Source organism: Microtus oregoni, unplaced genomic scaffold (genome assembly GCF_018167655.1).
Source record: "Microtus oregoni isolate MIOR12 unplaced genomic scaffold, Mior012 000025F_ref0000491, whole genome shotgun sequence".
In the NCBI taxonomy this organism is placed as follows: domain Eukaryota; kingdom Metazoa; phylum Chordata; class Mammalia; order Rodentia; family Cricetidae; genus Microtus; species Microtus oregoni.
In genome coordinates, this window is record NW_024543084.1 from 10,748,173 (window position 1) to 10,762,000 (window position 13,828).

At 50.2% G+C, this 13,828-nt stretch overlaps 1 protein-coding gene across 2 annotated transcripts in view; it reads left to right on the forward strand.

Annotated features, from left to right (window-relative positions):
* Positions 1–13,828, forward strand: part of Stkld1 (serine/threonine kinase like domain containing 1) — a 19,124-nt gene continuing 5,296 nt past the window's right edge. For both annotated transcript variants that reach the window (XM_041674497.1, XM_041674498.1), the window contains exons 1-11: positions 1–15; positions 1,147–1,239; positions 3,088–3,132; positions 5,205–5,279; positions 6,242–6,346; positions 8,088–8,158; positions 8,872–8,987; positions 10,217–10,335; positions 10,541–10,704; positions 11,721–11,851; positions 12,255–12,338. In XM_041674497.1, the coding sequence (XP_041530431.1) occupies positions 1–15; positions 1,147–1,239; positions 3,088–3,132; positions 5,205–5,279; positions 6,242–6,346; positions 8,088–8,158; positions 8,872–8,987; positions 10,217–10,335; positions 10,541–10,704; positions 11,721–11,851; positions 12,255–12,338 (1,018 nt within the window). The remainder of the gene's footprint in view (positions 16–1,146; positions 1,240–3,087; positions 3,133–5,204; positions 5,280–6,241; positions 6,347–8,087; positions 8,159–8,871; positions 8,988–10,216; positions 10,336–10,540; positions 10,705–11,720; positions 11,852–12,254; positions 12,339–13,828) is intronic.

Below are 13,828 nucleotides of genomic sequence, written 5' to 3' on the forward strand. Positions count from 1 at the left end.
ATGGAAAAGTTTCAGGTGCTGCCCAGGGTCCGTGGATAGTGGGGGACAGGTCCGAAAACCAGCCTCTGTCACAATCTGACCCCATAATCCCGCTAGTGCCTTTCTTCGAGCGCTTCGCCTCGCAGGGCCTCAGTTTCCCTCTCTAAAATGATGACCGACCCCCAGTCTGACCTCTGGTTGGAGAATGATGCATATGCCCTTTCCCCCTGTGTGTCTGTACGCTTGGGTCTAGGAACAAAAACCTGAATGGATGTTCTTTTAAAACTGCCCTTTTTTCTCTGTGAGTTCGAGGCCAGCCTGGTCTACAAGAGCTAGTTCTAGGCAGGCTCCAAAGTTACAGAGAAACCCTGTCTTGAAAAACCAAAATCACAAAAACTGTCCTCCCACCCTTCCATGCCACCCTCATTAAATGTTAGACTCAGCCAATAAAAGCTTCGCTTTCGTGGGTTAGATTTTCATCCCTTTTGCAGGATTCTCTGAGGTTTACAGGCATTAGTAAAACAGGAACTTTTAGAGCAAAAAAAAATTAAAAATAATATAGTTTTGATGTTGTGGTCAGCTCTCCTAGGACTCCCTGATTCTGTCTATCCTTCCAGCACTTCCTCTAGGTATCTTGTCCCCTCCCCCCACCCTGATAACTGTCTAGGCACTCAGAGATCTCAGCCACCCTCTACCCCACAGCCCTGACCTTGCAGGCCAGCTCTGAGGGTGTGGCTTCCATCACAAGCTCTGGCTCAGACTCCAGAGTGCTATATACTCAGGCAAGGACCTTGCTCCCTGGGCCTCAGTATCTCTCAGTGTAGGTCACCAGGGATGGTCGCGCAGTACTTCCTGTAGTGCTGAGCCCCAGGGAAGCTGTGACAGCACCAGTTTCAGCGATCACAGAGCCTTGTTGGGATGCTTTCTTTGGAGAGGGGCGCTGGAAGATGGTGTTGCTGTGGTTTAGAACCGCTAAACCTTGTCCCAGGGCAGCTTGCTCTTAACTGTCAGGCTGGAAGAGGGTTATGAGGATGTAAACTAAGCGTTCCAGAATGGGTTTCCAGGGAGATTGTATTGCTTGCTTTGGCGGGCCCAGTGTGCAGCCAGCACCGGTGGGAAACAGAGCAGTGTGCACTTCCTCACAGTCTCTCTCTTCCTCGAGGGTAGATTTTGCAAGAGTTCCGTCCTGGCGCCTTAGGAGTGAACCTGTTAGTGGTGGATAGGGAAGCGGGAACTGAAAACAAGTACATGCTAAAGCAGGTAAGGAACAGAGCTCTGTGAGCCATGGGGTACGGTTCTGTAACCGTGGCTTTTCCAGTTCCAAGCTCACCATCCCAGGTTAGAGAGGCCTCTCTGACACCCAGGATGCCCAGGAAGCCTGGTGGGGTAGGCTGTACCGTGGGACTTCCCGGAGTTCTATCTGTTCCCACGCACACACGCTTTGGTGAGGAGAGACACTGTTTGACTCTGCTAACCCCAGTGCTTGTCTGCATGCCCACTGTCATCTCACTGGCCCCAACAACCCTGTCAGGAGTCCATCCTCAGCAGGGTTGCAGCTTCCGAGAGGATTTGAATTTGATAAGCAGTAACACGGTAGTACTTAGTACAGAACCATTGATCTGACTGAAAGTGGGGGGGGGGTCACAGAGACTGAGCAAAGGGCACAGAACTAGCCCAGCTGGGGTGGGATGTAGACCCACAGGAGCACCCCAAGAGGAGTGGCTGCTGTGTAAGTCCCTTATACACCTTCCTCTGGGGTGGTGACAAGGACCTTGGGGATTGGGGCCTGACCATATTCTGCCAGGTCTCCCAACTGGCTGCAGCCCCAGGGTGTGGGGCTGGGGCGTTTATGTACCTTTTTGCTAGCTAGCCGTGGGATCAGCTGCCTCGTCTCACACGCCAGTGGCCTAAGTGGCTGCCTGTCTTCTGAGCAATTAAAAGAGTTTTGTTTTGTTTTGTTTTGTTTTTTAAAGCTAGCCACCTCAGGTTTGATGCACACTATATACTCACAGCATTTGGGAGGAAGACCTTAGAGCTGGAGTTCAAGGTCAGCTTGGTTTTTCTAAATAGAAATCAGGTGAGGGGTTATAGGCAGGAGCCTGCATGTCTTTCCGGTCCTCTGTGCGTTTGTAAGACGGGTACGGAGGTTGATAATATCTCATATATTGACGCTGTCTCAGCGGTCACCGCGGCTTCCTCCTCTCCTATCTGACAGCTGTGTTTCCTCCCAGCAAGTGCTGCTTCAGCGCGGTACGCGGCCCAGCCTGTCCTCTCACATGGCTTTAGCTAGATTTGTGTTTCCGCAGAATAAACAACTGTGATAAACATCTTTAGAGATTTTTTTTATAGGGTCTCCTCCCTTGAGCACATATAACTTCCTTAGGAAAAAAAATCCACGGAGTAGGACTTCAGGAACCATTGAAAGATTTTACTGGTTCGATTTGTTTTGTTTTGTTTTGCTTTGTTTGAAGACCTGTGTAGCCCTGGCTGTCCTGGAACTCATTGTGTAGACCAGGCTGGCCTCAAATTCACAGAGATCCATCTGCCTGCCTCTTCCTTTAGAGTCCTGGGATTGAACGCATGCGGAACTACACGACTGAGCTAAATCCTGTCCCCAACATCGCTGGTTCAATTTGTTCCTTACGTTATTTTAGAATAAGTGGTTTGGTTTGGTTTTGAGGCAGGATTGGACCAGGTTTTTCTTATAAGGCCAAGGAGGCCTCAAGCTCACAGAGATCTCCTGCCTCTGCCTCCTAAGCACTGGGATTATAAGCACAATGCCACCATGACCAGTGAAAGATTTTTACTATGTTTGGCTGACTTTCCTATAAACGGCAGTGGTGGCAATGATGATGCTAGTGGTGGAGCTGGTAGTTGATGCGGTGGTGGAGGAGGTGAAGACAAAGGTAGAAGTGGGAGAGTTGGTGGTGGTGGAAGTGGTGATGAAGGCGGAGGTAGTAGTCGTGTAGGTGGTAGCATTGGAGGTGAGGGGTGGTGCTGATAACTGTGATAATGGCGGTGATAGTGATCGGGACAGCAGTGACAGTAAGTAGCAGCCACTGTTCACCGCACATCTGCTAATTGAGCTTATCTTCCTATGCCCTCCAGGTGGAGTGTATTGATGAGCACCACGCCAATGAGGCCCTGGAGGAGGTAATAATGAGTGGTTCCCCTGAGAGGATCAGGACTCAGCAACCACACCGTGTGCCCACTTCCTGAGTGACAGCGTGAAGGGACGCCTGCAGTAGTCATAAAGGGAGTTCATGCTCAGGACATCCACTTCTTTTTTTTTATAAATATTTATTTATTTATTATGTATACAATATTCTGTCTGTGTGTATGTCTGCAGGCCAGAAGAGGACACCAGACCTCATTACAGATGGTTGTGAGCCACCATGTGGTTGCTGGGAATTGAACTCAGGACCTTTGGAAGAGCAGTGCTCTTAACCACTGAGCCATCTCTCCAGCCCCAGGACATCCACTTCTTAATTGCCACTTGGGAATCTGTGCCTTAATGGCTACTCTGCCACTAACCATCTTTTTCAATTTTATTTATGTATTTATGCATGTGTGTATTTATGTATTTATTTATTATTGTTGGAGGGGGACAGAAAGCACATTGCACAGCCGTGTGTGGGGTCAGAGAACAACTTTGTGCAGTCAGTTCTCTCTTCCCACCTTCACGTGGTTCTGAGAGTTGGACTCAGATCGTCTTGTTTTCTTTTTTGTTTCTGTTTTTGTTGTTGTTTTGTTTTCAAGACAGAATCTCACTATGTAGTTCTGGCTGTCCTGGAACTCACCCTGTAGACCTCAAACTGGCCTCAAACTCACAGAGACCCACCTGCCTCTGCTTCCTCCTGAGTGCTGGGATTAAAAGCATGGGCCACCACACCTGGCTGGATTGTCAAGTTTTCAAAGTAAGCACTTTAACCATCTTTTAAAAAAATCTTCTTGTTGAAAGGTGGTGGCACACAGCTTTAATCCCAGCACTCCAGAGGCAGCTACAGGAAGACCTCAGAGTTCAAGGCCAACCTGGTCTACAGAGCTAGTTCCAGGACAACTAAGGCTGCACAAAGAAACCCTGTCTGAGAAAAAAAAATGTTTTTGTTTTCTTTACATTTGTTTAGTGTGTGTGTGTGTGTGCATATGTGTGACTCATAGCACACCTGAGGAGGACCTGATGTTCAGAGGACATCTTTGGGGGATTGGTTCTCTCCTGTGCCTTCGCTCACTGAGTCATCTCACAGTTTCTGAAGATGCTTTTCTTCAGTGTTGGGACTGTAGTGCAGTGGTGGGGTTTGTGCATCAGTTGCCCAGAACCCTGGGTTCTATCGCCAGCACTGAACGGGAATTTTTTTTCTTCTAGTTATAAAAGAAGAACAGTACAAATTTTGGAAGCACTCAGAAAATATTTACAAAGAAAACATAACCAGTGTGTTTGCTGAGTGTGCCAGTGCACACCCAGTCCTGGCATTGAATGGCTCTTGAGTTGGAGGCAGCCTGGACTGCATGTGAGGCTCAGACTCAAGGCTGAGATGTGGCTGTGGTAAAGCAGCAGCCTCAGCTACGCTAGGCACGAAAGAAGGAAGGGCCAGGGAAGGGTGGGAGGACGGTGGGCTGTAAGTTACCCTCACAGCCACAGATGGCCGCAGTTTCAAGTTTCATAGACAGCGGCTATGAGCACTTTCTTTGGGCCTTTCTAGCAATCTCACCCGAGGTGAGATGCGTCTCCTCCTCCATGATGGTCACTTGCCGGTTGGTTTCCTTCTGGAGTTGCTCATACACAGCATCACTGGGGCAGAGAAGGACCTAGTAACATTCTGACATGGGGAAAGAGCATGGGAGAGTCCACCATCTCACGGACATGTTGTCCATTCCCAATGATGTGTACCAGGCCGGGTGCTTTCCCACCCAGCTTCCAGGCAAAACTATTGCCCATCTGGCCACAGAGTCCAGGAGACCATTTCTGCTGCCTGACTGGGTTTGTTTCCTAAGTACTTTTCTCACTGTGACTTTGCACAGTACCGTATCCAGCCCGGCCTGCTCTCTCCTCTCCTGGCGCCCACTCTGGAGTCCCACACCAGCCTCCTGGCCTCTCCCCAGCAGGCTGCACAGCTTCCTTGCACACACACATCACGCCCCACCCAGAGCCGGTGGCCCACCTCTTGGTTGGAACATGTAGCAGAGCAGTACTGACTGAGACACTCTGTTCCCTCTCTGTACAGCTGATGTCCCTGATGAAGCTCCAGCACCCCAACATCTCTCTGTACCATGAGATGTTCATCATGTGGAACAATGAGGTGAGTTGGAGCACCTACAGCCCAGCCGCTGACCGCACAGATCACTGAGAGGCTGGCATCGCCTGGCTCCTGTGTGTGATCTCAAATGCTCCCCTAACAGCCTCATCACAGGAGGCCTGTCAGCCACTTTCACACAGTGGGTAGAAGTCAGTTAAAACAGGAGGTCAGGGGCTAGGCTCCAGACTGCATCTTTAATGGTGGGGTTTTGGCTTCTGTGGAAGGGGCTGATACTGGGAAGCTGCTCTTCTGTCCCCTCCCTCAATTGTCCCCACGCTGTGGACTCCTTACTCCCCTGGCTCCAGAACAGTTACTAAATAGGAGAGCAGAGTGGGAACACTAATCTCAGTTCATGATGGAGTCTGAAGCCCCCGTGCCTCACAGTGGATTCTGAGTGGAGCTTCCCAGACCTGTGGCCTATTGGCAAAGGACTTTCCTGTCTTGGTAATGAGTAGGGCTTTCCTAAAGCCCACCTGCAGAGGGGACTGAAGGGCCTCCACTCTGTCCCATCTCCACATCAGTTTCCTTGCTGGGTTGACAACTAGGGGCTAGGGAGGGCACTCACTGCACGCACTCCTCAGAGTTTCCCAAGCACCCTGCTGCTTTCAGAGAGGATGTTTCATTGGAGGAAACAGAGCTGGCCACTGGCTACAATTGGGCCCTGGGCAGGGTGGGATCCTCAGAGGAGCTCCCAGAGTCTTAAGAGAGGAACTGTTCACCAATCGAGGAGTAAGGACAGTTCCACAAAGGGCTCTGCACACACAGAGGCCAGGAACAACCACAGGGCCCGCTGCGGTATGGCATAGGAATGGGCACAAGAGAGTAAGGGGGCCCCACTGGGCAGTGCTACCATTCATTGCCACCACAGACGGTGGCCATTGGAAGATGCCCTGGAGTAAGAGGTCCTACACAGCCCTCAGACCCAGGCTTTGAGCAATTGGTTAAGGAGCCTTGTGTTCTGACAGATCTCTTCTCTGTTCCTCTGCCTGGTGATGGACTATTACGCCAAAGGAACCTTCCAGAATGTCATGGAGTATAAGAGGAATAGAAAAGAGACTATTGACTCTGAGGTAAGAGACACTCTGAGCCACCAAGTCTGGTGGCCACCTAAAAGTCCCTGCAGTAGGAGACAGGAGCCGAAGAGTCTGGCCTTAAGTTTCTCTTCCATGTACGGAGGCATTCTACCACAATATGCACGTATCTCAGTTGCATATTTTGATGCACTGTGCACATACCACCAGCAGCCCAGTGCTAAGGGTTAGACATCCTTAGGACCCAGAAAGTTGCAAGGCAGAAGCAACTGATGGGGTTCTGCTTCCAGAGACTTTAACGCACTTCCTAGAGGTCATCGAGGTGAGTTCAATGTGTGGCTTGAATACATGTTGTCCACTCAGCCCTATGCCTTTCAGGTCTAGCCATGACTTGCTTCTCCCTGTGGTCAGCTAGACACCTTTGTTCATGGCAAGGCAGTGCCCAGTGGCTCTGCCTCTCCTGCACAGATGAGCCTTTGGTCACCCCCAGTCAGGGCTGTGGAGTAAGGCTGCCAGGAGCACTGGGGAAGGGCTCGTTTCTTGCCTAATCATCCAGGACTGGGTTCCTGAACCCGACAGCAGATGTGGCTTCAGTAAGCATTCTAGCAGAAGCTAGTTGGTCAGGGTTTACCTTCCCCGAAGCAAAGAGGGTTCCCCTTCCATTTGGTCCTCTGGTCGGTTATCATGGGGCCTGTGTTTTCCCTGTCAAGAATTGAGGGGCTAGTGACATTTTGTTATGACTTTAATTTGCACTTCCTGTCATTAGACCAGGGAAACACATTTTTTAGATATGTGCTTTTGTTTGTTATGTTGCTTTTTTTTTTGTTTTTTTTTTTTTTTGTTCTTGTTGTTTTGCTTTATTTTTTGAGGTGACCATGAACTCACTCAGTTCTGGAATTATAGGCCTCCAGCAACATTTTGGCCATTCAGAGTTTTTCTTCTCTGCCTGTTTAACTCCTCTGCACATTTAACTCCTCTGTCCATTCAAATTTTTTTCTTGTTTATTTGTAGACATTCTTTACATATGGTAGATATCAGTGTGGGGCTTGCCAGTTCACTTGCTTGATACCACCTTGTGATAGGCAGTTCTTGGGGTAATGGAGGCCAGTTGATGAATGTCCTCCTGCGGTCAGGACCTTTTGGTCAGAGGTCACGGGGCTTTCCTTAGTTTTCTTCTAGACCCTTATAAGCTTTCACTTTAACCTTTGGGCCTAGTACTCTCCAGAGATGGTCTGAGCATGCTTCCCTCTGAGACTTTCTGTGTACCTGCGGGCTAGACACCATCTCCCCGAGAGGCTCAGAGGAGGCATGTAGCTCATTTCATTGCTTGCACCTCAGGGGCAGGCTCTGGGGTGGGCTTGCACCTTTGACATTGGTAGAAATCTGGGAAACCATTAAGTGAGCTCCTCTATCAGGATAGGGGCCTTGGTGCGCTTACCGGGAATATTCTAGCCTATGTCCATCCTGGGTCGGAGCTTCATCACAAGTCTGCCCAGGAGAGGGGAGCAAGGCCTCTGAGCTCACTTCCTCTTCCTCCCAGCATTCTGTTCTGTTTACTCCTCCCACCTATGTTTTAACCTATGAGGCCAAGCAGTTTCTTTATTACTTAACCAATGACCTTCCTCCATCAAGTGGCCACTGGCGGCCCCAGGGCACCCAGCATCTCCAGCATGTCACTGCCCCACTGACTGTATGGTCATATGCACCCAGCTCTGCAGAGACTGCCCTTTCGGAAGTTCCCAGGCCCCTTCCAACACTGCATCCCCTACTTCTTCCTCAGTGGATGCACACCATGCTGAGCCAGTTGCTGGATGCCATCGAGTACCTGCACCAGCTGAACATCATTCACAGGTGACGATGGGGACTGTCCAAAAATCCCAGGTCCAGATCTGAGCAGGATGGGGCATCTTCTTTGACTCCCCTTCCGCTTGTCTGAGAGAACAGGGCACCTCCCCATGAAGCCTCTGAGCGCCTGACTCACCCCAAAGTCACAGGGCTGTGAGAGTGTGGGGGCCGGGCGGGGTGGTTCTAAAGGGCAAGGGAACAGAGATAAGATGCCAACGAAGAGAGGTGAGGTTGCCTGCAGTAGCACAGCCTCTGGACAGGCCAGTATGAGTTGGGGCAATCCAGGCCTATCCTTTGACCCCGGCACCCAGCTTCAGGCCCAAGATCTACAGTGGGAGGATCTGGGAAATAGCTTCCACCAACACGGGCCGTACGTGCAAAGTGAATGGGTGCCCATGTTAATGTCACCGGCGGTACAGAAGAATGGGTACCTTCTCTAATAAGGTGCCTCAGTGCTTGTACTTTCAGTGGAGAAGGGGTCTTCCCTAATGTACAGAAACTGAATAGAAGTCATATTTTGTTGTCTGGGTTTCTGTCCTGCCCAGAACAATTGTCCCGCACCACTATTTTAAGAAACAATTATTTAATATGAGCATGGCATTTTCTTGAAGAGTGAAAAGGGCTGGACCTGGCTTGGGAGAGCAGGCTTAAGGCTTGGGTATGTGCTAGCCCTGCCCAGGCTGCTGCATGGCACCAGGGGTCCCTGCTTTTGGTTGCAGGAACCTGAAGCCTTCCAACATCGCCCTTGTCAACGAAAACCACTGCAAACTGCAGGACTTGAGCTCCCAGGCACTGATGACACATGAAGCCAAGTGGAATGTCCGAGCAGAAGAAGGTGGCCAGGGAGGGGGGGTTGTCTAGGAATGAGTGGCAAGGGAGGTGGTGGCTCTTGGCATCCAGAGGGCAGTGGCTACTCTTAGGGCTGGGCTTTTTGGCTCAGATGGTCCAGAGACCTCCTACCTAGGGCATAACACAGTAGACATGCCGCTGTGGGTAAGGCGCAGGGCCCAGAGGATGCCAGCCTGTGAGAAGGAGCCCTCAGAAGCACAGCAATGGTTGTGGGCCTCTAGAGATGCTAATTCTTGTGGGGAAGAGAGCGTCCAAGAAGGACAGAAGCTGCATTTAGTGTTACACAAGTCCTCTGGGATGTAGGCACTGACCATGCATGATCCACAGAGGCCCAAAATAGCCCAGGGGATGAAAAGATGGTAGGGTAAAAGGGATGGAGTAGCAAGCCTGCTAACAGCTGCCCCAGATAGACAGAGCAACCCTGGGAGAGAAGTCAGAGTCCTGTGGTGGCAGAGATTGTCCTTGGCACACCGAGTATGGGTGAGTGAGTAGATGAACGGGCAGACAGATGGATGCATGGACTGGCGATTAGGTGGGCACATGGAAGGGTGGTTTGGAGGTGTCGATGGTGTGTGTCCTTGGAGTCTGACTTTGCCGTTTGACTGGGAAATGAAGTGACTACCTGAGGACAGGCATGCTGATAGAACAGGGCAAGGGCCCTGTACTTTCAGTTCTTTCTGCAGGGCTCAGGTTTAGGAATGAGGCAGGGCAGCCAGAACTTTGCCCTGAGGTCCTGACATTTAGAAGGGATAAGCTGTTCAAAGAGGGCCACGCTTTAGTTTTTCTGGAATATGTCTTTCCCATCTCTTGCTTGCTGCCACACTGATAGGCAGCCACTCGGGCCAGCCTGCCAGATAGCACCCAGATGGACAGGCCTCCCTGGTGAGGTTAAGGTCTGTCCCAACAGTGGGTCCATTTCTACAGCTTGTGATTCTCATCTGGCCCAAGGAGGGTGACCGAAGGGTTCCTGACGTGAGCCCTTGCAAAGGAATACTAAAATGGGGACAGTGTGGCTGAGTGTGCTGGAGCAAGCCTGATGTCTTGGCACTAGGAGGCAGAAAGACCTGGGGTTCAAGACCAATATGGGATACAGGTGATCCTCTCTCAAAACACCCAAAAGGGGAGTGGTAGTGCTGAGGCAGGTTTGCTCTGCTGTTTCCCTGTCCCCAGGGAACATGGGACTCAGTGGTTCTTCCACCTTGATCTTGCCCACAGACCCCTGCCATAAGTCCTGGATGGCTCCTGAAACTCTCAAATTCTCCTTCACCTGCAAATCTGACATCTGGTCCCTGGGCTGCATCATTCTAGACATGGCTACTTGTTCCTTCCTGGATGTAAGTGTCTTGTGGAGAAGCCACCTGCCCTCATTCTTCTTACCATACTACCCTGACTTTCTCTCTGTTCCATGTAGGCTATAGGATGTTCACTTTCCCCAGGCCCCTGCCTCAGCTCTTGCTCAGCCTGGTGAGGGAACACTGATAGCAGAGGTCATCTTCATGGCTCAGAGAAGTCCAAGTCAGATGCTCTTTTTCCTTGAAGGACACAGAAGCCATGCACCTGCGGAAGGGCATCCGCCAACATCCAGGCAGCCTGAAGCCCATCCTGAAGTCTATGGAGGAGAAGAAGATCCCTGGTGCAGAGATCTTCTGTTTGCTTCTGCCCTACATGCTGCACATCAATCCCTCTGATCGACTAGGCATCAAGTGAGCCCAGGGCTGGGTCTTCTTTTAGCCTATCAGTGTACCTCTGAGTATCTTCCCACCTTCACACACGGAAAGCTGTCCTGATTGGTCCACATATATTCCTCAAGTACCTGGCAGCCACTAATCTTGAGCATATGCTGGGGTTTTTTGGTTTTGTTTTTTTAAATTGGGTCTCACTCTGTGGCCCAGGCTAGCTTTGAATCCTTAGTGATCTTCCTGCCTCAGCTTCCTGACTGCTGGAATTAAGGTGTGCACATCTGGCTTTAAAAAAAAAAAGATGGAAGCAGCTCTACTTTCCCACTGACTGTAGAACAACTTCAAGGACACGCATCACTTTCAGGAGCCCAGGGAGCTTCTGTTCTAATAATGTCAGTCAGAAACCCTGTCATGTTTTTGTTACTGTTTCGGCTTGGTTTTTGGAGACAGTTTCTCTGTAACTGCCCTAGCCATCCTGGAACTAGCTTTGTAGACCAATCTGGCCTCAAATTCAGAGATCTACCTGCCTCTGTCTCCCAAGTACTGGGATTAAAGTTATGTGCCACCATACCTGGTTTATTTATTATTTTCTTCTGCTTTCTCTCTCTCTTTTTTTTTTCCTTTTTTTCAAGACAGGGTTTCTCTGTGCAGCCCTGGCTGTCATGGAATTCCCTTTGTAGACCAGGATGGTCTAGAACTCAAGAGATTCATCTGCCTCTACCTCCTGAGTGCTGGGATTAAAGGCGTGTGCAACCATCACCCAATGTTCATGTTTTTAAGGAAGAAAGGGGCATAAAGCCAAAGTTCTGGACCCAGGACCATCCTTGAAGGCCCTTCCACAGATAGAGTCTACTTCATAGAGTAGAGCAGGTTCCTATAAATGGAACTATAAAGATGGTTACTAGCTACATATGAGACACAGTGAAGCCCTATTCACCAGGAAGACTGCTGTTTAGCATCTGCCACTATGGGTCACCCACAGCCCAAGGCAGAGGGAGGCTCTTATGGAAAGCCACCTGTATTCTCTGTTCCTTTGCCAGGGATGTGATCCGAATTACCTTCATGAGCAGCTCCTTCAGAAACTCCTGTGTTGCTCTGAACATGCACCAGCAGGCGGTTCCCATTTTCATCACTGATATGCTACTGGAAGGCAACGTGGCCAACGTCTTAGGTAACAGTGGGGACACGGGACAGTGCTGGGAGCTGCTGTGGCCTTGGCATTAGTTTAAGAGGCTTAGTGTCTCTCACAACTTGGTCCTAGACCTGCTGCTTATGCATGATTAGTGAGTGGTCAGTTTCCAGCCCCCCCCCCACCACTGTATACCCTGCCCTGGCTTAAGCAGCCTGGCCCTGCCTGTGTTTCCCCCGCTCCTCCATCCCCTGCTCCCACTGGACAAATCCCCTGTGTGGTTAAGACCTGTTCAGTGCCCATGTTGTCCAGAGTCCTATGCCCTTTGACTCCACACCCTGGATGCCGGGTGTCTTCCTCACTTGCTGTGTGCTTCCTGTGTGCCAGAGTGTATGACAGCAAGCACGGCCCTCAGTAGGCTTCCTATATGTTCTTGTTCCTGCAGATGTCATGCAGAATTTCTCCACCCGACCAGAGGTCCAGCTCAGGGCCCTTAATAAGCTTGTGACAATGCCAGAGGAAGATCTAGGTAACGGTGCAGGCACCTCCCCCAGGCTCCCGGGAAAGGCTGGGAGGTGGAAATGGAGCAGTGTGGATGGAGGTGGGAACTGCCAGCCTTTCATTTCAGGCTGCTAACTGGAATTCTTCCTGATCCCATGCTTACTGGCAGAGGAGGGTAGGAGAGAGGCTGGCTTTTCCGCATGATTTCAGCAGGTCAACAGGAAATCCATCTAGCATTAGGAAGGCTGAGGCAAGAGGACTGAGACCTGGACAACTATAGGAGAAAGGCCTTGTTTAAAAAAAGAAAAGATGGAGCACTTCTGGGGTTGTAGTGGTACTACAGACTGAGACTTGTACAATGCTGGTTAACTGTTTCACTGCTCAACTACTTCCCCAGCTCTTTGGGGGGCTTTTGTGGTTGTTGCTTGTTTTTAAAGTTTCAGAAAGGGTCTTACTAAGTTGCTCATGCTGGTCTCAAACTCACTGTGTGGTCTAAAAAGTCCTTGAACTTGTGGTCCTTCTGCCTCTGCCCCTAGAGTACCTACAAGTGTGCACCATCACACCTGGTTGAAGAGACTCATCCATCTGTCCCACCATCTCTACAGTGGGCATCTGCTTACTTCTCATTTTCCATTTTTATAAACAGCACCACGATTGACCACCTGGCATACTGGTCACTTGGCATACGTGGCTGCGCGTGCTTGTACCTCTGGATATCAGAGTGTAAATGCTGCATACCATCCTCCACAAGCACACCAACTTGCCCTCCTACCAGAATGCTCGAGAATAACTCTTTCCCGGCATTACGGCTTCTTGGGAAATTTTAAATGTCTGAAGACATGCTTTCCTGTCTCTCCTGCTCCAATGTCATACTCGTATACCATCCATACACCCTTCCCTCCAGCTAGTTCGTCACTTCCTTCCTTCCTTCCTCCATCTGCTCACTCACCCGTCTTACCCATTCCTCCATCTACCTATCCATCCACAAAACACATCCAGAGGACACCAAAGATCTGTTTGAGTGGTTAGGACAGCAGAGGTTACAAGGAGGCTGATGTGTGACTCCTAATGAGTTAACAGACCCCTCATATTGGCCGTTACTCTCCCGAAGTCCCTTTTTTTTTCTTTTTTTAATTTATTTATTTATTAAGGATTTCTGCCTCGTCCCCACAACCGCTTCCCATTTCCCTCCCCCTCCCCCGATCAAGTCCCCCCCCCCTCATCTGCTCGAAGAGCAATCAGGGTTCCCTGACCTGTGGGAAGCCCAAGGACTGCCCACCTCTATCCAGGTCTCATAAGGTGAGCATTCAAACTGCCTAGGCTCCCACAAAGCCAGTACATGCAGTAGGATCAAAAACCCACTGCAATTGTTCTTGAATTCTCAGTATTCCTCATTGTCCGCTATGTTCAGCTAGTCCGGATTTATCCCATGCTTTTTCAGACCTAGGCCAGCTGGCCTTGGTGAGATCCCAATAGAACATCCCCATTGTCTTAGTGTGTGGGTGCACCCCTCGTGGT